General features: G+C 41.7%; 2 protein-coding genes across 4 annotated transcripts in view; one reads left to right on the forward strand and one right to left on the reverse strand.

Annotated features, from left to right (window-relative positions):
• Positions 1-605: 605 nt before the first annotated feature.
• ero1a (endoplasmic reticulum oxidoreductase 1 alpha) lies at positions 606-6,204 on the reverse strand. The gene is made up of 15 exons (XM_020099443.2): positions 5,989-6,204; positions 5,086-5,205; positions 4,889-4,972; positions 4,424-4,465; positions 4,248-4,324; positions 3,899-3,972; positions 3,262-3,382; positions 3,005-3,066; positions 2,886-2,912; positions 2,705-2,797; positions 2,325-2,571; positions 2,090-2,159; positions 1,772-1,858; positions 1,439-1,575; positions 606-1,306 (listed from the first exon to the last, which is right to left on the reverse strand). The coding sequence occupies exons 1-15, from the start codon at positions 6,055-6,057 to the stop codon at positions 1,246-1,248; spliced, it is 1,371 nt and encodes a 456-aa protein (XP_019955002.1). The 5' UTR covers positions 6,058-6,204; the 3' UTR covers positions 606-1,245.
• A 2,788-nt stretch (positions 6,205-8,992) lies between these two features.
• Positions 8,993-23,555, forward strand: part of samd4a (sterile alpha motif domain containing 4A) — a 50,693-nt gene continuing 36,130 nt past the window's right edge. For 2 of the 3 annotated variants that reach the window (XM_020099499.2, XM_069526399.1), the window contains exons 1-2: positions 8,993-9,182; positions 10,207-10,881. In XM_020099499.2, the coding sequence (XP_019955058.2) occupies positions 10,686-10,881 (196 nt within the window). In that variant the 5' untranslated portion in view covers positions 8,993-9,182; positions 10,207-10,685. The remainder of the gene's footprint in view (positions 9,183-10,206; positions 10,882-23,555) is intronic. The other variant, XM_020099500.2, reaches the window with a different exon arrangement.

Raw genomic sequence — 23,555 nt, forward strand, 5'->3', positions numbered from 1 at the left:
TGCCCACCAAGCTTCATGATTCATGATGCCTTCACTGTGGTTTCCATATAATCACTTATGAAACTTGGAATCAGTTCCATCGATCCTTTTCTTTTCAAACTCAAACTTTCTTAACAACTTTATATAATGTCTCTATCATATTAATATATCTGTTCATTACATTTACACAATTTCACAACAAACAAGTCTCATCATTATTCAGAATTAATGTTCAAACACAAACTTAATAATAATAATATAACATACATATTAAATTCACTAGGAGTTTTTCACCTCAACACTCATCACATCCCTCGTTTAATATTTCACTTTCATTTCTTTTCTAGAAGATTTAGCTTTTATCTGCAAGTTCGTTAGGTGAAGGGTGGAAATAAGTTTTCTATATAAACAGCGCCATCCTCAGGACAGCACCACAATCACAACAACAGGCAACTGAAACGTGTGATTGGGTCAAGCAGATAAACAGGAACATTCACACAGATGATCTGAGTTAAAGAATAAATATAAAGAAATCTCTTCTGCTCATTGGGACGATTTCAGTTTCATACAACAGAGTCATGTAAATAAGAGACAGCTGGAAGATTAAAATGCAGACAAACGTGTGATTCAATCAAAACTTCAGATTTAATTTTAACTCGTTGAAGAAAGATTTAATTATTGCGAGAAAATGAAATGAAATGAATGAAAGCAATACTCAGGTGTAAAAATGAAACTTCAGAATTAAATTCAGAGTAAAAACGTTAAAACACTAATAATAATGACAACTTAGATTTCTTCAGAGCCTTTCAAGGTACCCATCGTTATTTTAGAAAGGAAGGAAAACAAAGTGTAAATTCTTCAAATTTAATTAAATCGTATTAATGTAGAAATATGGAGGAAGTAAAAGGAAATAGGCTGAAATGGAAATAAATTCTGCTGCAAGATGGAGGCACATGAAGAATAATAACAAAGAGAATATGATCCTACAGTGTCGATGTTCAGGCTCTGATTATAAATACAAATATTCAATTTATTCCTGTTTCTTTTCAACCTGTTCAATTTAAGTGAAAAGAAGTTGTTAGAAATAGTTGTGATCTTTCATTGAAGTCCAACAGGCAGGTGTGTCTGTTAATGCTGAACCCTGACGTCTGTTATCGACACTCAGGACTGAGGCAGCTGTGATGCGTTCGGTGACTCGAGGCCACAACAGTCAGGCCTGAAGCTTCAAACAAAGGAATCAGTGGACGAAGACGCCTCTTGAAGCCGTCACCGCTCCTCTGATAAAAGCGTCCGGAAGTTCTTCAGCTCTCGGACGCTTGTGGAAATCCTGTGAGACGTTTAAAGAACGGTTATCTCTCTGTTCAGGTGATACCGAGAGCAAATAACAGAAATATTGGCTTCAACTTATAGTGTATAATCATGGGATGTTATTTATTCTTTATTCTCGCCGGACTCTCACCTTCCAAAGGCGTTGAGCAGAGAGACGATCTCCTGGCGGCTGAGCTGGAAACTGGGTCGTCCACCGCGCACCGTGGGCAGAGCTTCAATCTGTCGCTCTGAAAACAAAATCTTCAGCGCTGTGCCTAATCCCTGAGTCTGACGACGACACAGAGACACAGAGAGAGAACAAATCACAGAGCAGATCAAAATGTCACTGCTCTTTTCAATACAAATACTGATCTGACTGTTGTTTAAGCGCCATTTAAACTTTCATCAAAGAACAAAATGTCAATTAAAATAAAAATGATCATATATTAACCATTAAAACAACTTTTCTCAGTTGACGTCTCACCTGCAGTTTCCCCCACAGTCGACATTTGAAGCAGCCGACACAATCCATGATCCTGGAGATGTTGAGGAAGGCCAGTCTGATGTTGTCCTGGTGGGAACACACACACAGACACACACACACACACACACAGTCACTGTGTGTTTGTACTTTGGTTCAACTCCTGTTGTTTGTAATGTGCTGTATAAAAATAAATCGACTTAAAACTGGTTGATGACCTGCAGGCTGCACAGTTACTCTGTTAAACTGAATTTGAGAACAACCTAAAAAACGATAAAGCTCCTGATATCTGTTGCCTAAAATAATAGTGTAGTGTCAGACCTTCAGTTTGGCTGCTTCCTTTTCGTCACCGGCAAACAGAGACGTCTCATCGAAGTGCAGAGGAAAAGATCTGGAGGAGTGAGGACAGAGAGGAAGGTCACAACAAACTGAACACGACAACAGCACAGGAAACACCACTAATGAGACATTTTAAAGATTCTGATGCAACGAAGAACATTCATATGACATTAACAGGATTATTATTATTATGATGAAAGCCGGGCCTCAGACTGACCTGGCCAGTTGCAGGACGTGCAGCAGCAGCTCTTTGTGTCTCCGGTCCTCTTCGGCATGGCCGGTGTACAGCTGGAACGACGGCTGCTGGAAGAACGGCAGAGCCTTGGCCAGCGCTCGCAGCTCTATCAGGTACAGGAAGTAGAGGTTGCGGAGCCTCTTGGGCCCCTCGCCGGCAGTGAGCTCCGAGTCGAAGCGCTGCCTGAACTCGGAAATGTTATGACCCCACTTCCTCTGAAACCAGCTGTCTGAAGATGGAAGAGAAGTTCAGTTCATTTCTTTATTTAAGTTTAATAACAGGTTAAAAATGTTTGGAAACATAAAGACGAGGAGAATAAGCGCGTGATTGAGTCAGTGAGGGTTTGTGTGTTTCAGTCTCACCCTCCAGGAGGTATCTGGCGCTCAGGTGGATGTTGATGCTGGCGTGGAGGCCTGAGACGAGGCGGTAGAAAGCTCTTTTCTCCACACACTGACCTGAGAGACGAACGGAATTAATAAAAAACAATAACTCCACAGCAACATCTGTGTCAATCGATCCTCTTCAGATGAAACATCCGCTCACCTTCCAGCCAGCTGTAGAAGGTCCGCGCTGCAAAATAAACCCACAGTGATCACACAAGAAGAAGAAGAACCTGAGGATCCACATGAAGCGAGTCGTGGTGCGATGTCCAGTGAACTTACCTTCGCCTCCCGAGCTGCTGTGGAAGGAGTTGGGAATGAGAGGTCGTCTGACAGTGTAAGGTCTGTGAGGGAAAATGAACGGAGAAGATTTTTTTTTGAAATGACCTCTCATCTCATTCTCTCACAGTCAGAGCCAGTATGACTACTTCACAGCTACATAATATAAAACAGTCCCAGCGAAGAAGTGGATGTACATTATTACTAATATATCGAAGCATTGATTGTTTTTCGGAATTTTATTTTCCGGGGGTGTTTACTTGAAGCAGTTCTCCTCGTAGATGCTGTTCCAGATCCTCCACACCTCAGGTCCTCTGTAGCTCGTGAAGCGTTCAGGGTTCAGCAGCAGGTCGACGTACTGAGAGTCTGGAGATTCTTCGTCTGTAAAACAGAAAAAACGTCAGCAGGAGGTCACACTAATATCAATCTGAACCAATAAAGCAAAAGGAAAACACATTATAACAATCCCTGTTGTGTGGTAATGTACGACATATGTTGTGAAATCTAAAAAAAAAGTGTCTGTGTTCAAGTACTTACTACATAGTACGATATACTTTTGCTTTTATCATGTATTATTATTGCTTACATGATGTTCAGTTCAGTCACTTAGTAATACTTCCCTAACAGTGTACATTTACTGTGTATTTATAGTTCCAAAACCATGGATTTTACAATTATGTTCCCTTAAAAAATGTTTGTACTTTCTTTCCACCATGCTATCTGATATTTTTTATAAAGTTTTTATAATTTCCCCCCAAAACATTCCTTATGTTCTCTAAACACCTATATGTAAAGATTCTTTCCAAAATATTTAGTTTGCTTTGAGCAGAAGTAATCTGAATAAATAAAGACTTGTTTTTGCTCCTTCGTTCACTCATCTGCTCGACTGAATCTTACCGTCTGTCACACAGAATTGTTCGGCCTCGTCATCGTGTTTGCTCCAGGCGAGCAGAGCCTCTCTGGTCTCCGCACTGGGAAACAAAACAGACCAGCGTGTTCATTCAGTTTCTCCTGTTGGTTGTATTTGACCTCACATAAACATCCAGAGGACTGTAGACGACCTCAGCTCTTTGACTAATTCCATATTTCATTTTATTGGACAAATAAAATCAGGTTCCCCTCCATTAAAAAAGACGATGGCTCAGATCCTTCATTAAAAACCTGGTTAATAGATTTGTTTTCGATGTCAAAAATAAAGTTTTCAGAGTTTCTATCTCTAATATGAGAACAGTGAACTCATCTTCACCTTAAAGAAACGTCCACAGCTCCGAGATGCTGAGTCTTCTCACACTCATCCAGCTGCTCGTCTGCTTCTGCTGAATACTGAACGCATGTTTAACCAGAATGAAATCACAAACTGTGATTTTTCATTTGATACACATGCATATATTTATCTTTTTCTGTGTTTTTAAATGGACTCACCTTGTTGTGTGATGGAGATCTGATCCCCTCTGGTACTTCATTCTGAGAGGAGGCAGAGTTTTAGTCTGATGTGAATGTGAAAGTGATTTGTTTGAGTGAAAATGGAGTTTAAACTGTTTTTCTTATTTTGACCTAACAAATTATTTTTTTTTTTAGTAACTTCTACTTTTATTTTATTTTATTAAATATCATTATTATTTTGACATATTATGTTTTCTTGTTTTCTTGTTGTATGTTTTACTTTGTAAAGAACTTGTTGTTTTAAATGGTCCATATAAATAAAGTTTACATTGACAGTTACATAACCTCCTCTTCTTCTCTTGAGCTTAATTTGACAAACAAGGAACTGGAGCAGTTCACTGGTGTGGATGCTGAAAACTGAACTGACACTAGCACCACTGAAACATGAACCAGCATCAGCTACGGGACCAAAAGAGAAATAAAGAGAAAGAGTTGAAGACTCACAGGAGCGCAGGCCTTCACAGCACAGTCCCTCAGACCACAGTGACCGCTCACCGTCCAGAACGGACACGGCTTATTCAGGTTCACCTGCACAGGATCGAGACCCCGACACACATCCTCAGAAACAGATCAGATGCTCTGTGTAGAAGTGTGTGTGTGTGTGTGTGTGTGTGTGTGTGTGTGTGTGTGTGTTCAATTACCTTGTAGAACCTGAAATAGTCAGACTCCAGAAGTGTTTGGAGTTTGGGGAAAAGTTGCTCGTTGTTGAAGCCATCGATCGTCTCCACGTCACAGGCGCAGTCGTCCAGGTCACCTGTGACCTTAGATAAGAGGAAGATATAATATATTATAATAGGTTTCCTTCTCTGCAGTTTCAATGAACATGTTTATTCCCTCATATAAGTCAAGACCATAGACTGTATATAAAGACGAGATTTTTTTCATTAGGCCTTCGCACCAAATTTTTTGAAATGTTTTGCTGTTTGTAAAAAAGAGTTTAAAACCACGACGACCAAGTCTTTACACATAAACTAAATAAATATCTGACATTTATCGTGATAACTATCAAATGATATGAACATTTTAGCTTTAACATCATCTTTGCCCATAATCTTCCAGCCCTGGTTTAAAAACTGTTCACTTACAATCGTCTCTTTACTTGTCATCGAATGATTTGTTTAGAAAAGATAAGATAAGATAAGATGAGTTAAGATACGATGAGATGAGATGACATAAGATAAGATAAGATAAGATAAGATGTACATTTATTGATCCACGGAAGAGGAAATTCAAAAAGAAAATAAAGTAACTAATACTAGTAGAGTTAACAACAGTTCTATAGTTTTTATCTTATTTCATGTACATGCAACGTTGTGTTTTGAACGCTGAGGGGCGCAACAGCAGAGGAAATGATGAGAGGAAGAGGAAGTAACATGTTGTTAAAACTACATTTACTGAATTAAAACTTTACTGTGATGGAACCTGAGCTCAGGTGAATACACAGACTGTGAATGATTCTCATTGGACGCTGTAATAAGAACACATCATCATTTAAAGTCATTTAAAATCACATGACAACAAAGAAGAAAACAGGTTCAGTTCACCTCACAGAAACACCTGCTTTCTGCAGAGCTGCACATCTGGAGGAGGAGGAGGAGGAGGAGCAGCTTCATCACGACCTCTTCTTCTTCTTCTTCTTCTGATAACACACACACACTTAGAGTTAAAGATCCACAGTGTTCCTCCACACACACACTAAAACACTGAGCAGCAGAGCCAGGAGGAGGAGGCGGTGCTCGAACTTGCAGCTTCCTGGTGATTCCTCGTGTCCAGCCCACTTTACGTGTGGTACGTGACCGATCGATGCTGATCAGCTGATCGATCACGCTCACGTCACAGATCAATAACAGAATGATCGCGATATTTCATCTTGTTTTATACAGATATGTGTCGTTTTTCTGGGCTTCAGCAGATACAGTTTAATATTTGACATTTGTTTTGAGTTAAATATAATTTACACTGATTCGGTAAATTAGGATTTATTGCAGGTTAATGTCAATGATCTCATGAAATCATAAGAAAAACGTGCTGGGCCCAAAGTCAATACATCCCCCCTCTATTTTATATTTAATTTAAATTGAAATGTTTGTGTTGATGTGATTCCATACATCAGCCACACAGTGGTGCTAGAATACACACATTTATTTATTTCAATTTAAAGGAACAAACCGCTGAAATGAACAAACCACAAGTTGTTGTATCAGAAGCGATTGTCAACCAACAACCACAAAAAGACCTCAGAGAGAAGCACAGTGACCACGAGAGGCACGAAACACCCTCAGAGAAATACAACATTTAAAAGTGCAAACAATGCAAATATTGATAATAATATCCAGTCAGTGGAAACCAAAAAATACATTTGAGTCTTAACACATTTTGTATTATTTCTTTAAATATGTTGTATCTGCACGTTTACCAGCAACAGTTTATAAAGGATTGAAACTAAATGAACAGCTGCACTGAAAACAAAACAAACTTGAAGTTAAATAAAGAATAACTTGTGTTTTATTATAAAAAAAACATAAAGACGATGCAAACAGTATCCCCCAGGTTCCATGTATTTTCAGTTCCTTTATTATCTGGACTCTTTCTGGAAATCTCATCCAACATGACGTCATCTGTTTCCTTCACATATCAAACATAGAACCAGGGAGTTTCCTCTGCTGGAGGGAATTCACTCTGCAGCTGAGTAAACCCACACACACATTCAGAGATGGAAAACAGGGGCTCACACCAGCTACAGTGAAAGTTGCCTGTGTTAGAATGAACGTTTTTAAATGTCTCAGCTCCATCGCCTACTGCTCGACTCTGTGGTGGTTGGAGAATTTACAATAAAAATCCAGTTTCTCCATGAAAAGGCCTTTATTTATATGGTTTGTATTTGATAAACAGTATGAACCTCAGAACTGATACTGAGTGAGGAGATTAGTACATTATAATCCGTCTTTTTACACTTAAGTACAGAAAAATATGTATTTATCAAAGAAAGTAACTACATTTACACAAATCCTGCAAATTTTAGAGAGACTTTAATATGTTAAGGGTTCTAACTTAATCCTAATTTAGTAAAAGCAGTGTTATCATATGAAATGTGCTTCAATATCAAAAATACAGCTACTGTTTAGATTGTGACTGACATATAATATATGTAAGATATTATATTTTCATTGTGTAAGCAGCGTACTACTGTTGTGGTTGGACGAGTTCGGTCTGAAGGTTGTGAGACGATTAAAGGGGTAAAAAAACATAATGTTTATATTAAACATATATATCCTCATTTTCTCTTATAATCTCTAATCATGTAAATCAATGAATTATTTTATCATTTTAAGGCATCAAAAAAAATATTGTAGAGGTTTAGAGGGGAAATGTCTCATCAATGTTTTCAATGTCATCAAACTTTTTCACACTAGGTGTTATATATATTATTATCATTATTGTTAGTAGTAGTAGTAGTAGTAGTAGTAGTAGTAAAAGTAGGATCATAATAAATGAAGCAATAATGAAATACTAAATAAAAGAATCTACGTGTGATGTGGGAGACAAAAGTTTGAAATTAAAGAGAGTTGAATATAAATTGAAATAAGTGCATCAGATAATTGGTTAATTAGTTAATTCGACTCTCAGACTCTCACCCTTTACCCCCCCACCCCCCCACCCCCTCTATCTCCCCCCCTCTCTATTTTGGTGCTCCCTCGCGCTGCCAAGCCGCTGACGTCATGCTCCTGTTAATGATTAGCATGTGGAAACGAGCAGCGCGAGACCGTCTGCGTCAAAGAGGCGGAAACGCTGCCGGAACACGACTGGTCCTGCCTTCAAAGTAAAAGCACTGGACTATACCAATATATCGAACGGTGGCGTGAGGGCGATAAACAATAAACACCAACAAACTATCGAATTAAAAGCACTTCTTGATTTTGCTTTGGTATAAATACGAACACACACTGTAAAAAAAAAACACAGTGAAAGCTGCAGGAAATCCCAAAACAGAGAATTTATTGTACTCAAGTGTTGTTTTGTGGTACTTGTATTTTACTTGAGTATTTCCTTTTTTATGCTAGATTATATTTCTGCTCCAGTATAAGGAAATAGAAACATATTTTATGTAATGTATATTGTGTATATGTATCTGTGTATATATTTCCTTTATCTTGATTTTATCTGTAACACCATTGTCTTTATTTTTACTTCTTTGTGTAACTTTTGCTTGTTTCATTGCTAACGTGTTCTTATTGACCATCTTATTTCATGCCCTTGCTTTTATTGTGAAGCATTTTGAGCTGCATTTGACATATATATGTATTTAATAATCTATTATTTACTGAACTTTGGATAGTCAATTAAAAAAACCCAAAGATATTCATTTTATGCTTGACTATACTTTTAGCACCAAAACCAGTAAAGTTTATTTTAACAAAGACACATTTGAAGTTCACGCTGCAGCTTGAATTAGTTTGTCATAGAAATAAAACTTTGTTCAACAAAAAACATTTGGGCTTCGAAGTTTTTCCTGCAGGGTCGAGCTTTGTTTTGAAAGACGTAGGCGGAAGTGACTCGCTGTGTTCCGGGTGTTTAACCGCGTCTTTCCGAGCCGGAGAGAGAGAGACGGAGGAAAAGTTAGTTCAAAATGGCAAATCCCTCAGACCCGGAGTGAAGGGGCACCGCTCCCCGGAGAACCAGCTCAGCGAGTCGGCCGTCCCGAGACAGACCCGCCCGGCAATGAGAACCGCGCCCGGAGGTAAGAACCGAGCTGAGGCCGGCGCCTCCAACCGTCCTCCCGCAAAGCTACGATTCAAAAAGTCAACTTTGTGGAGCTCGTTGTTTTTCTCTGCACTCTGTGTTTACACAAGTTCAATGTGTCTCCATGTTTATTTCTACACACGAGAGAAGCTGCTTCTTATGTTCACCACTTTTTTAAATTAATGGCGGTTCGTTAAAATCTGTGTCCGTTAATGTTGGTGTTGTAACTTCGCTAACTCGCAGTCGGTAGAAGAAGACCCAGAGGAGTGGGTGGTGTTTTATTCAGAAGTAGTTTTTATTCCAACACTCTTCTCTCATGTCTTTATATTTATTCATATTCATGAGTATTGTGAGTGAGTGAGTGAGTGAGTGTGAGTGTGTGTGTGTGTGTGAGCCGGTGACAGACAGACAGCGGCTAACGCTCCACTCTGAGCCCGGGCTCCGCTGCTAGCTTCCCCCCGCAGTGTCTCCTCACCACCGGAGCCGGTCCCCGGTTCTTAAGAAGCAGCTTCACGACTCTAGAACTAGTCGTTAAAAATAGCGAAAGGGAACCAGCAGCTCCAGCAGGACACAGCCCCCTCAGCCCTGCCTGCCTCCGCCGTCCCTACGCCCGGCTTCCTCTCTCTGGAAACCCCCGGGATGCAGCGCCCTGCAGCCCACAGCTGTATTTTTAGGAATGGGTGGATACCAGAAACGAAATTTTGTTTATTTTGGTCTCGGCGGTGAATGCAAGCCGCAAGCCTGCGCACAGGCGACGGCGAGGAGGCGACCTATAAATGCATGTATGAGATGTAGTGAATGAAGGCTGGACTCCGGGTCTGTAGCTGCAGCACCAAGTCTGCGGGGCTGAAGCAACAGGGACGCTGCACTGTCGCATTCCCACTGAGGCTGTCTGTGAAAAAGTCTCTGCATGTGCATGAGACAGAGGGAGGGACGTGCCACAGTGAGTATTGTGTGTTTAAATTTGTTTTTTCCTCTCCCTCCCCTCCCTCCTTCCCCTGACTTCTAACATCCTGCTGCAGGCGTGCGAGGGATTCCCTGAAGGAAAAAATGCCAGTGAGGCTGAAGCTGATGTGACACAGCGTGTGCTGGAAGAGAGCTGACTCATCAAATATCAATCCCTCCGAGAGCGACTAAGCAGCCTAGAGCAGCTCATATCTCCTAATGCCTTGCTAGAGGAGCAGTCTCACAAACCCCCCACCAGCACCAGCGGAGATTAAGACGGTGCAGAAGCATCTCCTGCAGGATTACATCCAACGCCGGCTGTGGGTGAAACACATCTTGGCACTAAAAGGCTTCTGTTCCAGCTAATAATGACAAAGCTAAGAATGGCTGTACAGTGCATCAGCTGAACTTCGCACTAGCACACCTCCCTCCCTAACAACCAGCTGATAGGACCAGTGTCCTCACGCTGCCAGTTTTACCCAAACCTTTGGTGACATTGCACCCCAATCCCCAGCACCACAGTCAGTCCGCCCTTCAACCCCCCGCCTCGCAGACCATGATGTTTCGTGATCAGGTGGGCGTCCTAGCCAGCTGGTTCAAGGGGTGGAACGAGTGTGAGCAGACGGTGGCTCTGTTGTCCCTGCTGAAGAGGGTGAGCCGGACCCAGGCCCGCTTCCTGCAGCTGTGTCTGGAGCACTCCCTCGCCGAGTGCACCGAACTGCAGGTCCTGGAGGGAGAGGCCAACAACCCAGGTAGGACAGTCCACTGCTCACACAGTCAATTGCTGCATCATCCGTTAAGACACGATGAAGATGCGAATACAGGCAGAGATAGAGCAGAGCCGTTAAAGCAACACTGTGCAACTTTTACTGAGCAACAGCGCCCTCTGCAGCCACTTTGAGAATAGTTAGCAAAGTGGTTTTCATATAGAAAACATAAATCTCTGACTAAATGAACTTGGACTCCAGGTCTGGAAAGTGAAGTCAATGCGGAAGTGACGTTTCTATAGAGGTCTATGAGAAAAAACCTCGATTGATGTTTTCAGTAATCATTTTCTTTAGGAGTTTATAATATCTCTAGTTACAAGTCTTCAATACAGCATGATGTTCATTTTGTACATTATGGTCCCATTAAGAGTCAAATATAAAGCACCATATGTATATGGCTTGCATTCTTTGGATACCGTGTGAGCTAACCACCAGTGGGTGCAGGTCGCAGCCCATCTGTAAACCAAGATGGCGCTGGACAAAATGCCAAACTCGAGACTTCAAAACAGCAGCTCGCAAACCAATGGGGGAAAAGTTTCCTGCTGAATATTGGGGATAAACTCTGGTTTTTAATGACTTCTAAGTCTTTTTTAACTGATCCATAGTTCAGCTCTACTCTTCAGCTTGCTGGACCTGATTCTGACGGTCAGCGGTCAGTTCCATACTTCTCACAGGAGATCATACCCGCTCACTAAAGTTACACAGAGCAAGAGGAGACGTTCAGGGTGAGGAGTGAGATTGAAAGAGGAAAATTCTCTCTATTCACAGTCACTGAACCATCAAATTCATTCTGAAGCTGTTGTTTTAGGTTAAAAAAAAGTTGCATCGTGTTGCTTTAATTTGTTTTGCAGATCTCTCCTACTACCACATCATTTAGATTATTATGAGGACATTTTAACACCACATTTACACATGTATTTCAACATATTTCCCGCTGCTGGAAATAGCACCAATCCTTCCAGAAGAGACTCACCAGTCAAATTCACAAATCTCACCACTTTTAAATAATGTTGGCCACGCTATTAAAAATTCATGGAGTTTTCAACGGCATGTTTTCTCAGAGTCTGACATAAACACACAACTAAATGCTTCACACACATTTCCTGCATCCAGAGTGATAAATAGCTGAATCACTGATGGTATGAAATGGTGCGAATTGTTGCGCTGAACCGTTGCCAGCCACTGAATGATTATGGAAGGAGGTCGAGGTCGTGTATAGTGTTAGCTCAGCTGGCACTGTGGCTGGCTCCAGACGACACTCAGCCAGACAGTGTGCCAGCCTATAGTGCTGTAGCCCCCCCCCCCCCGGGTTGGTATCACGCCAAGACACCCATGGGGTGCTGTGGCTGGGTTTTTGTTGCATCAGACTGCAGCGTGGCCATGGAAACAAAAACCCTGGCAACTGACTGGGCACATGAAAAATAGAATGAAGTGTTGCTGCTGCTGTGATGGAGAGCAGGCGTCTGTGTGTAACCCATGGCAACATCTGCAGGCAGTAACACATCTGCTGGCTAACGCTCTACTTCCAGAGGCAGCACATGTAACTGTGGGTGATATAATGGCTCTGCCCTGCAGTGATACTCACACTTATTACATAGATTTCACCAGGTTTACAATGGCCAGTGGCTGCAGTTAATTCTGGCTGGTCTTTGTTATTGTTTAAAGGAGACGTTCCTTTCAGAGTTTTTTGGAACATTAAACTTCTGCAAAGTTATAAGCCCGAAGTCAGAGGAAACACTCCTGAAGTTCGGTAGTCGGGTTGATAGTCCTGCACATATCGTGGTTAGTCAAGCCCCCTACAAAGCCAGAGAAAAGTTTGATCCCAAAATGTTTGGCAGTGGTTTGCTTCGGTTTCCGTTTTGTTCAGTTTTGTTTTCTGGCTTCAGGCTACGATTTCTTTCATTCGGTGCATGTGTACGAGGTGTTGCCCAATCAGCGATGATGTGTAATATAAACCCTGCTTTATTAAAAAGGCAGTGACACAATTGATTTTAAGGTTCTCTACAAATGTTTTGCTTTGGTCGAAGTTGTTGGATGCAGCAATTCCAGACGGCAAAAGCAGAGACTGTAAAGTTTTGAACACCGTATCAAACATGTCCTCTACCTCAGAGATTTCATCCACAGGAAAAACAAGAGTGACTCTCTCGGCTGCCATAGTTGCATCGCTTGACAGTGCACCAGCATTTACATTGTTTTTGCTTCATTTTGTCCAGGCAGTTCAGGTTATGCGAGCTCGGACGCCGACATTTCCCTGCACACGCTGGAAGTGTTATCCTATCACAACAGAGTGAGCCAGCTGGCCAATCAGAGCAGACTGGGCTTTATCAGGAGGGGGGGGTCTTAAAGAGACACAAACTAAAACTAAGTGATTGAGACAGAGGCTGAAAAGAGGAGCTGCAGTAACGGACAGTATCAGGAAGATGTTTTTTCTGAACATCGTAGCATGTAAACCTGTTGACTCAAATTAAAACAATCAACCTAAATATCAGCTGAAAATGTCTCCTTCAATATAAAGCTGGACACTTTCTGAAGTTTCCACTCAAACTCAGTCAGATTAAAACTTGGGAGAGGGGTGACAACAAACATCTTTCTCTGTCTTTTTATTTGCTTTTCAGAATACAGTGCATTGTATGAGTGTCAGACAAAGAGGCTCTGGCCTATGATGTTTGCAGTGAAACTTGAGTCACAGTCATATTTCACTCTTACATCCTGTATGAATCTTCATTTCTCAGCTAACAAGGCCTCGATTTACAGTGTAGGTGGAAAGAGACAGAAATACGCCCGTGGGTGGAGTTGCGGTCGTTTCTGTAAAATAACTCATTTGACTTGTGGCTGTGATTGGTATTTGGAGATATGCACAATGTACTGGTACACAGAGCAGGTTTTGATGGTTGTGGACATGAAGGCATTTGTTGGATGGATAGTAAGACCTGAAATCTACATTTTGTTGGCACATTTAACTTGATTATGAAAACACGCTAAGGAACGCTGATACAAGTATTTCATACAAATCCCAATGTTGCAGACAGATTAAAAAAAATGTCATCACATCAGCAAACTTTGCTTTTTCATTTTGTTGTGTACTCATCTCATTCTAAGACTGAATATCCTGATATTAGAGAATAAAAAAATATCAAGGAGATGTCGTTATCAAACCCTTATGACAAAGAAATGTCATATTTTAGCTTAAACTTCACAAATGGGAAAAGCAGTTTCTCTTGAGCAAAGACGTCTTTGTATACAAAGGTGACATATGTAGAAACGTGATTTAAATGTGACGCTGATGCAGAGCAGTGTGGCTCTTTTGTCTCAGTACAGTTACCAAATACTTTGTACAACAACCTCTGTCCCAGAATAAATCAGATTATAATGAGCTTCAACCTGATGCACATCCACGCTGAATTTTTCAGCCACGCCCTTTGATTTTCTCGCACCTGCGTCAGTTTATTGTCGCGTCCTGTCAGCTGATTCAGCTAAAAGAGATGGAGTCAGCAGTGCCTGTTTCAGTGCTGCAGACTCAACGTCAGGACACATGCTGCTGAAAAGAGGCAGATTGAGAAGGTTGTCTGGTTACGTGATCCCTCTGGTATGTTGTGGTGACTGGCTCGAGTGCTTGTGTGGGTAAGGCTGATTTATTTATTGGTTTAGTGTTCACTGTGCTAATACTGGTCTTGCATTGATTATGGAGTATTTGCCAGTTTGTAGTTATTTCTCATCATAGCCATGTACAACTGCGATTGGGTATGTAGCTGGTTTAACGTGGAACTTCCTCACACATGTGAGACAGCATCAATCGAATGTTAATTTTCAAAATGCTGCACCTTGTTGGATCTTTACATTATTGTTTTTTAATTCATTTGAGAGAATGTTTATTTTGATTTACTTCAGTAAATGTACTTGTTTTTAGGGTTGCAGACAGTTTTACAGAGTTTAAGAATCACAGCTATAGTCTGTTCAGTAAACTACTGTATAATTTAGAAATTAAGCAGTTTAATGTTTCGTATTTCCTGTTTTCGCATCCCGAACTGACCTTAAAACTAATGTCTGTACAAAACCGTGACAAATAGCTGTAAACATCCACCCAGGTAAAAACCCTGTCTCCCTCAAATTGTTCCCCACAGGTTTACCAGTCCTTTCTCAGACTCTGATCCCTTCATTATTAGTTTCACGACTGCTGGGTGAAAAAGTGCAGTATGATGTGCTGCCGGTGCAGAAATGAGACGTGCAAGCTGTTCAAGGGTTAACATGCAGCTGGAAGTCTTGGGCTGAGTGGAAAAGCGCAACTATTTTCAAAGCGGTGTACAAATGAATGGAATCCTCAGTGACCTACTTCTCTGAGCGGCTGAGAGGCCTCCTTGTTTTGGGACCCAGTGAGTGATGCGACTTTATTTGCCACTTGAGATGCAATTGTAGTAAACAAGGCAGGGTTCACAGGCAGAGCTGCATCACACAAGTTTTAATTTCAATCTTTGTTTGACTCACAAGTGTAGAATCGTTACTGCGGTTTCCTGTAGATCCATAAATGAAGCTTTCGTTTCTCGAGTATTTAGTTCAGTCATTTACTTAAGTCAACAAGGGAGTTGTCATCGCTCGTCAGCTCTTCCATATCATTTCACATAAACCACAGTGAGAGTTTAAATCCCACGTTTAATGGTTGTAATATGGGCCCTGCATCAGTTGTTATTAAGAAATTAAACTTCCTGCCCCCCGTTGAGGAGAACAAAACTTCTTTTGAGACAATCCCAAGAGAGACCATATCCGATCAAGCTGAGAGAATATGAATAGCGAGCAGAGTACTATCTGAATATACACACACACACACACACACACACACACACACACACACACACACACTCAGAGGGTGTGGGGTTAGTGTAAGGGGTGGGGTTAGGACCGGACAGTGGCTCTGGTGTTCTGAATGACTAACTTCATTTTCGTGTGGTGTGGCGTTCTGCTGACCTGGCCTGCATGGCTGTTTGAGCGGGAAGGAGGCGGGGGGGGGGTTTGATGTGTACGAGCAGCTGTGTTGTAGAAGAGAAGGTGACAGAGTTAGAGCTCTGTATGTACGATGAGTGACGGCAGCGAGTCTGGGGCTCAGTGTGGTTTAAAAACCAAATCATTGCTTTTGATACGTACAAAAAACATTTCTTTACCAATTTTATCAAATCCTTTTCAGCAGAAACTCACATTGCACATTTCAGTCAAACGTTTTTCCATCGTTAAAGATGCTTCGTAATATAATATATAAACATATTTACCACAATATGGTTAAACTTATGTTGTCTGTTCTGTAGATGTGCCGTAATGTCTCTGTCTTGATTTTTCACTGAAAACATTATCCGCACTTTGTCTTATTGAATAGATTTGGCACTTAAATAGAAAAACACCTTTATTTACACCTGAAAGCAGCAGATTCTCAGAAGTACATGAATTATACAGAGGCTGTAGATGGGTGGGAGGGGGTTGAATATCAGAGTTTGAACTGGAAAAGCTGTTTGAATCTAGGTCAAAATATTACTTCCAGCTAAAAAATACTCTCATGGTAGCTGCTGAGACCATCTTTGTTGCTGATATTGTAGAGAGAGAGAAGGCATACCTCTGAGTGAGTGTGTGTGTGTGTGAGAGAGAGAGATGAATGACGGGAAAGGGAAAGTGCGTTGTGTAAGGATTAGTATTAGTCAGAGAATTCCTGATGTGCTCTCTGCCTAAACTAGGTCTGATGAAAACCTGGGCTGGAAATCAGCATTCCTGGCCGAGGCGGTGAACGGTTCCGGTGTTGGGGATACTGTCTAGGAATGTGGGCACGTCGCAGCACACTTGAGTCAGGCGCTCCGCAAGAGTTGAACGGGGGCTTTTCCAGTTGGGGGGGGGGGGGGCGCAAACTGTGGAAAAGGAAAACTGATTCCACCTTCAGTCGAGCTAAGGTCTCCTGTGTACACCGCGGTATAGAAGAGGGGAGGAGGAAGGGGTGGAGCCAAGATGGGGAAAAATGAAGACTCAGAGAATAGTGGTGCCATTTACAGCTTCTAACTCATTTACACTCTTTCCCCAAGGTTTTTTTTATTTTTCCAAAGTTCAAATGTTCTAGTTGGAGTTCAGTAGCCGTCCCTGTCAGTACTCAATAAAAGAAGGTTAAGATTGTAAAATCTTTCTTGGATGCGGGCGACCTCCATTTCTTCTTGAGAAGGGTCAGGTAATTGGCAAAAAGTAAAGTAGGGTATCCCAGACGTCCCTCTCCATAGCCACACCTTTCAAATCTCACTTGGGGATCCCGAGGTGTTCCCAGGCCAGATGGGTGAGTTCTGGGTCTACCCCTGTGTCTCCTCCCCATTGGGCATGCCCAGTACACCTCCAATGGAAGGTGCCCAGGTGGCATCCTGACTAGAATCCCTACCCTCAACTTTAATCAATCTTTAAGACTAAACCCAAACACCCAACGGAGATAATTCATTCCGGCTGCTTGTATTTGTGATATCGTTCTTTCTCTACCTACTCAAAGCTTGTGAGCATGGGTGAGGGTTGGAACTTAAATCAACTGGTTAATCAAAAGCTTTGCCTCGCAGCTCAGCTCCTTATTCACCACAATGGTGTGGTGCAACACCCACATTACTGCTGATGCCCCCCCCCCAACTCTGATGTAGCTGGCCTCCTTTGCCAAGACAGTGTCTATAAATATTTGCTCTCATCGAGCTAAAAGTTTTAAATAGAGCTGATCTGATCTAATTCCTTTGTTTCACACTCATAACAGGCTCATTTGTCAACATCCTTTGTGTCTTTTTTAAATGTCTCATTGACCATTCTGTCAAAGAGAGAGACAGAGAGAGAGAAAACTCTTGTCTCAGGATTGGGGCGCCAAACTATTTGATCGCACCCACGCATGAGCAAACAGTTTATTTCTGGAAGTTGACGGCGTGTTCTGTGAACTCGCACTGAACCTCAGGAATGGGGACAGACAACCTGCCAAAACGACCAGAAGGGAAAATGAAATAAAGCTCGTCTTTTCTCCGTCGGCCTCTACAGCAAAGACTTTTGATTTTCAGCTCTTACTTCCAAGTGTGTTTGTGGGTTTTTTGTGTGTGTTTGTTTTTCTCCTCTCAATCTGAGTGTGACTGTGTGTGTGTCTGTGTGTATGTGTTAAAGAGAGAGAGTGAAAATGGGGATGGACAGAGACTTGGGCTTAGGATTTGCTGCCAGAAGGACTCCACGCTGAGGGAAGCGACTCGAAGCCTCAGACATGTCAGGCTCTCGATATTATCTCCAAGAGAGGCGAACGAGGTGTCACTGATAGCAGGGATTATGCAATCAAGAGCTCCACAAATCCTGGAGGTTTAGTTTCTCACTGAACCCTTCTGTGCATCTTTATAACTCTGATCCCAGCTTTGCTTTACCTAGCAAGCTGGCTTACTATGTCATCTGTGTATGTTTACACCCAGCCTCAAACTAAAAGACACTATCACCGGTTATGATTGAGTAGCTAAACTGATAGAACAGAATATAGTTTTAATGGTACACAAATATAATAGTCTGATACATGCTGTGTTTTTTGTGTTTTTAGTACAGCAACAATTCTTGAAATGCTTCTCAAACATTTACAAAAGGCCAGAGGGAAATTGATTATTTAGTGGCCGATATAAATATATCAGCCAATGGATGCATAAGAAAATGGAAGTGATCCCTAAGCTGTCGTTATCAAACCCTCATGACAATGAAATGTAATTGAGGCTTGATATTTTGCAATAAATAGAAACACAAATACAACTTGAATTAAGAATACATTATTTTACATAAAATACAAACATAAATATTTTCTGAATTGCTTATTCTGTAAAACAACTTTATAGATATGCCTGAAAGGCTCATATCCTCTGATTTTATCTACCAATATATCAATTGGGATTTACTAATTTGTCAGTTTTACTCTAACCTATCAAAACTACTTACACATGGAGGAACATTATAGTCCATCCACTATGAGCTGAGTATGGAGGAATATCTACAGCAATAAACACTCGTAGGGTTGTTGGTTTGGCTCATTCTCCCTCTTCAGTGAGGTCGATTTAATGCTGTGGGGGTGAGAACAGGACTGCTCTACACAGTCTGTGATGCCTTTACAAATTAGTTGCATGTTTATCATATTAAATATTGCTCCATTACTCTTCATCCAACCCAAATATTGTGTATGAAAACTATATCTCAGTACCTCAAGTAAGAAATGTTAATAGCTTATAGGCCTGTAGAGCTATTGAATGGGAACACATAATAAACCTGAGCTGTGTTTACATATTGTCCTTATCTACAGGCAGCTTGTTGTAGACTACAACAAGCTGCCTGACTGTTAATACACACCTGACATGCCTACTTGACACATGCAAAGTTGTTTCATATAATTTGGGGAACGCACACACACAATATCAGCTTTTCCTCCATTGTGCATTCTGTGCCTGTCTGGAGTCTTTGTTGAGAGTGTGACGTGTTCATGTTCGTCACAGAGGCCAAGTTCACAGGGTGACCAATTTGTCTCTAAGGATGCATCAAACAACAAGTCTCACATTAACCAAAAGCCTTATGTTTACACTCATAGTGAATTAAGACAGTTAGAAGACAAGTGCTTACGTTTAAACAATTGAAATTGATCTGTAATTCAACCTAATGCTGACTTCAAATATAATGTTGAGTTGAAAACCCCATCTAAATTTACAACTGGGTGACACAGAGGGTGAGAGAGAGGGTGAGAACAGGTGAGGGATACCAGCTTATCTCATAGATGACCAGTCAGTCTCAGCCTGACCAGACCAGACATACAGGCGTATAATGTTTCCCCATATAGCCCCCCCACCCCCTGACCCTCTGCCAAGGCCTGTCCCGTCCCCACCCTGCTCTCCAGCAGCTGGGTGTTCCATACAGTACACCTCTTGTGTGAGGAGGCTGTTTAAACTTGTGAGTTAGGTTTAAGTAAGAATCTTCTTCAACTGTGATAGAGACGGACAATCATGTCCTCAGTCATCAGTGTATAGTTATTACAGCTGAATACGTGAATTTCGGTTCAGATGCTGATTGATATCAATATATCAACCGATACTGTTGGGTCCAAAAGTCTGAGACCCCATTGAATTTTCTCATAAAGCTTGGAAACAATAAGAAAGTTTGTGCTCATGAGCTCAACTGTCAGGGATGATGTGAAGAGGCAGAAGACACAAAAACATGTTCTGAGATGCTCAGAACAACTCACTTGACAACAACTTTAAAAAAGGTGCAAGTGCACTGAGGCAAACTGCTGCAGTTTTAATGGAACAGCAAATATTATTGATTGTTTTTACGTTTTGTTTACACCACTTTGTATGAAATTAATGACAAATACAAATATGATGCTACTTTTGCATCCTTAACTTAACTGAAGTGACTAAACCTCATTCAGCATTTGAGCCCTGTGTTATTTAAGTCTTTGAATACCATAACGCCTCTTATTCATACAGCGCTGAGAAAGGCTCAGGACATCTTAACATGAGAAGGGCTGCTGTTAGAATAAAAAGTATTCTTGGCAGGGACGTTTTTAGTTTGCTGGTCTACAGCAGCTGAGCCAAAACCTTCATGTGGGACTCTGCTCCGGCCTCAGCTGCATCTCTCACTGTCCCCTCTGTCCTAGCATGAATGGACGGTGACAGTTAAGACACAGCAAAGCGCCAACCAACCACACTCATTCACTTCTGATTGGCTCACACGGTTGGCCACGATGGATGAAGTGACATCAGCAAGAACCAGCCCAGTGAGAGAGCCCCATGGAAACGGTTGCCGTGATGGCCATACAACAGGAGACGTTAAGTTCCTGGTGGGTGGAAATGACCTCATCCAAAACCAGACCCCTCCAGGAAGCTGTTTGTCTGCAGCCAAACTTACCACGACGCTCACGTCCAGGCCAGGTGTCTGTGTAGGACTCATCAATCACTTGTCAAGAAAATACTGTACACTCATGCACTGTTTGGACATGGTTTATTTCTCTAGGCGTGGTTGGATTATAAAAATGGATATATGACAGCTCCAAAACTGTGGCTGCAGTATAAATTCATAAATCCTTCTCCATGTTAGTAGATGAGACATGAACCAAACTAAAAAGTCAAAGTAAATTTTTGTATGGATTACTGAGGCTGTAAACATGCAACCAACCGCTGCCACCTTCCTCCACTGACTGAAACTGTAGTGAAAGCTGCAGAGTAGCGCTCTCGTCGCCTCGGGCCGTTGTGCTGTCGTGTGTTTTGTTTCAACTCGTGGTGTTACAGTCGGATGCTGGAGCAACATCCCTCAGGCTCAGGACAGCCGAGGCTCCTGGATAAACTTGTCCGTCTCAGACTCACAATCCAAATTCCACTGTACACTCTACTTTACCGTATGTCACAGGCTGCAGACAAACATGCTTTTCTCGTCATACGTTCCTTGTACAGAAAAAACAATCTTGTGTAACTTGAAGGACTCGGACTGGGCTGTAGACAGTATTTGGATGCTACTATGTGTTAATACCATATGTTGAGCAACAGAGCTCCAGTTCTGCTGACCAAATCAAATCTGTCAACAAGCTGCAATATTTATTATTTATTTATAGCATTACCTAAACTGTCATCTCTGATATGGGAAACATTTGCAGCATCATTGAGCACATGTAGGCTGATACAGATGTTTGGGAGTAAAACATATCCAATAGTGATACATTGGGCAATTTAATGATTGAAGCCTTATTCCAAAGAAATGTAACTGAGGCCTAATTTTTCCATTTTAACCATAAACTTTAAAACAAATAACACAAGTTCAATCAAATATATGGAAGTCAAATTAGAGAAATGAAAATCTTCAATGTAAAATTTAAACACATGCACATCTTGTCTGCATTGTTTATATCTAATCCTTGCATTATCACAATTGTATTGCCCTATTATTTAGTACTAAGAACAAGGCCATGCTTCATGCTGGATTGTTTTTGTTTGTGTGCAGTAAAAGAGGCTACTGAGAAGCTCACCTATTCTCTTTGAGTGGTTTGTTGTTGACGAAGTTTACTAAAGAAACATCCTAATTACTTTCATAAATGTACCAGAAACATTTACCAAAACCACATCACAAGTGCACTGTGTGTGTTCACCTTCTTCCCAGCAGGTACGGAAATAAACCTCTCTTCCACAAAGGAAAATAATTATCATTCTTGTTGGAGGAAGGAAGGGGGGGTGTTCAGAGCAGAGCGAGAGACACAGAAACACAGAGAGAGTGGCTGATGGGCCCCTGACTACCATTTCCTTAAATAGAGTTGTGGGCTTCTCCGGTCCAACCCTGGCAGAGCTTAGGCTAACATTCCCAGCATAGCTGTGACTGCCACATTCAGAGCCTTCCCAACACTGGAGCTCTACGTACACTTTCACAGGTACACTGCAAATCATTTTCCCCGCTCTCAGCCCCCCCACCCTGCTTCCTGCAGACCTCCAACCACCAGTTACTACTGCAGCATGGGAGAAAAGAGGATGTTGATGAAAGACTCAAGAGGAAGTGGGAAGGCAGGGGAGGAGGCGGGGGTTGGAGTAAAGGATAGCAAAGAATTGTTCTCCATTCATAAAGCAGCTATGTCCCTCTAAGAGGAAACCTCCCCCACTGCTGGGAAAGAGACAAGGCAAGAAAAAGAAATCATCATTGTGGCCTCTCCACTGACCCACAGCACACATCTTAGGGATATGTCTTAGAAAGGTTCAACATGTAGTCCTGCAGATCAGAAATACTTGTGTTACAAGTGCATCTATAGTTTTATTTATTTATGAAGGGCAGGGAGTTTTACCCCTGCTCCCTGCCTCTGATAGATAGGAATTGTTCTTGACCAGAGAGGAGCAGTTTTTACTTTCCACATCGTCCATTTGTCACAACTTACAGATTCCAGAAATAAATAATAGCCAAAAATAAACTAAATCACAAGTCCAAACCTCCACGGTTTCAGTTTGCGAAAAATGAAAACAGAACCGCGTTCATCGTCAAGATTAATCAAGATCATCTTTATGATTAAGGCAGGTCTATCCACTAAATGATGAACTCTATGTGCAGAGGAGAAATGGAGCTTTGTATTTATAGTAACACACCATGGCAAAGGACGTTGCCACCGGGGTCTCCCAACAGCAGCCAGAGACGAACCATTCGCTCTTTAACATTTTATTTTGTTAACAGTCTTAAACATTAATTCAATCGGAACATAAATGGGCCAGCAATTTGTGCTGTCGTCTTGGCTTAGGAGCTCAGCTCTGTCTCTCATGTGTTCCTCCTCCTGTCTTTTGAATCCAGGAAGAGTTAATTGGCCAACTAATCTCATCTGGTCCAATCAACTCTCCCTGGTTCACCTGGAGGTTGTCTGAGCCTCCTCCACACACCACCTGGAAGTCTGGACTTGACAGACCAGGTTTGAACGAGGTTCTGAGTGGATATAAAGTGATGTCAGGCATGGTGAAGAGCTCTTCAGTGATGAAGCCACAGAAGCAGGATGCTGCCGTGTACAGTATGATGGCTCTTTTCCGTTTCCTGTGGTGAAAGACACACGTGTACACAGACAAACACGTCCAGCTCATCGCCTACAGGTGCTTCCCACTTCAGCAGTGTAAGCATACACATGCACGTACACATTCATCTTGGTGACTGTTTAAAAC

Source organism: Paralichthys olivaceus, chromosome 1 (genome assembly GCF_024713975.1).
Source record: "Paralichthys olivaceus isolate ysfri-2021 chromosome 1, ASM2471397v2, whole genome shotgun sequence".
Lineage (NCBI taxonomy): Eukaryota > Metazoa > Chordata > Actinopteri > Pleuronectiformes > Paralichthyidae > Paralichthys > Paralichthys olivaceus.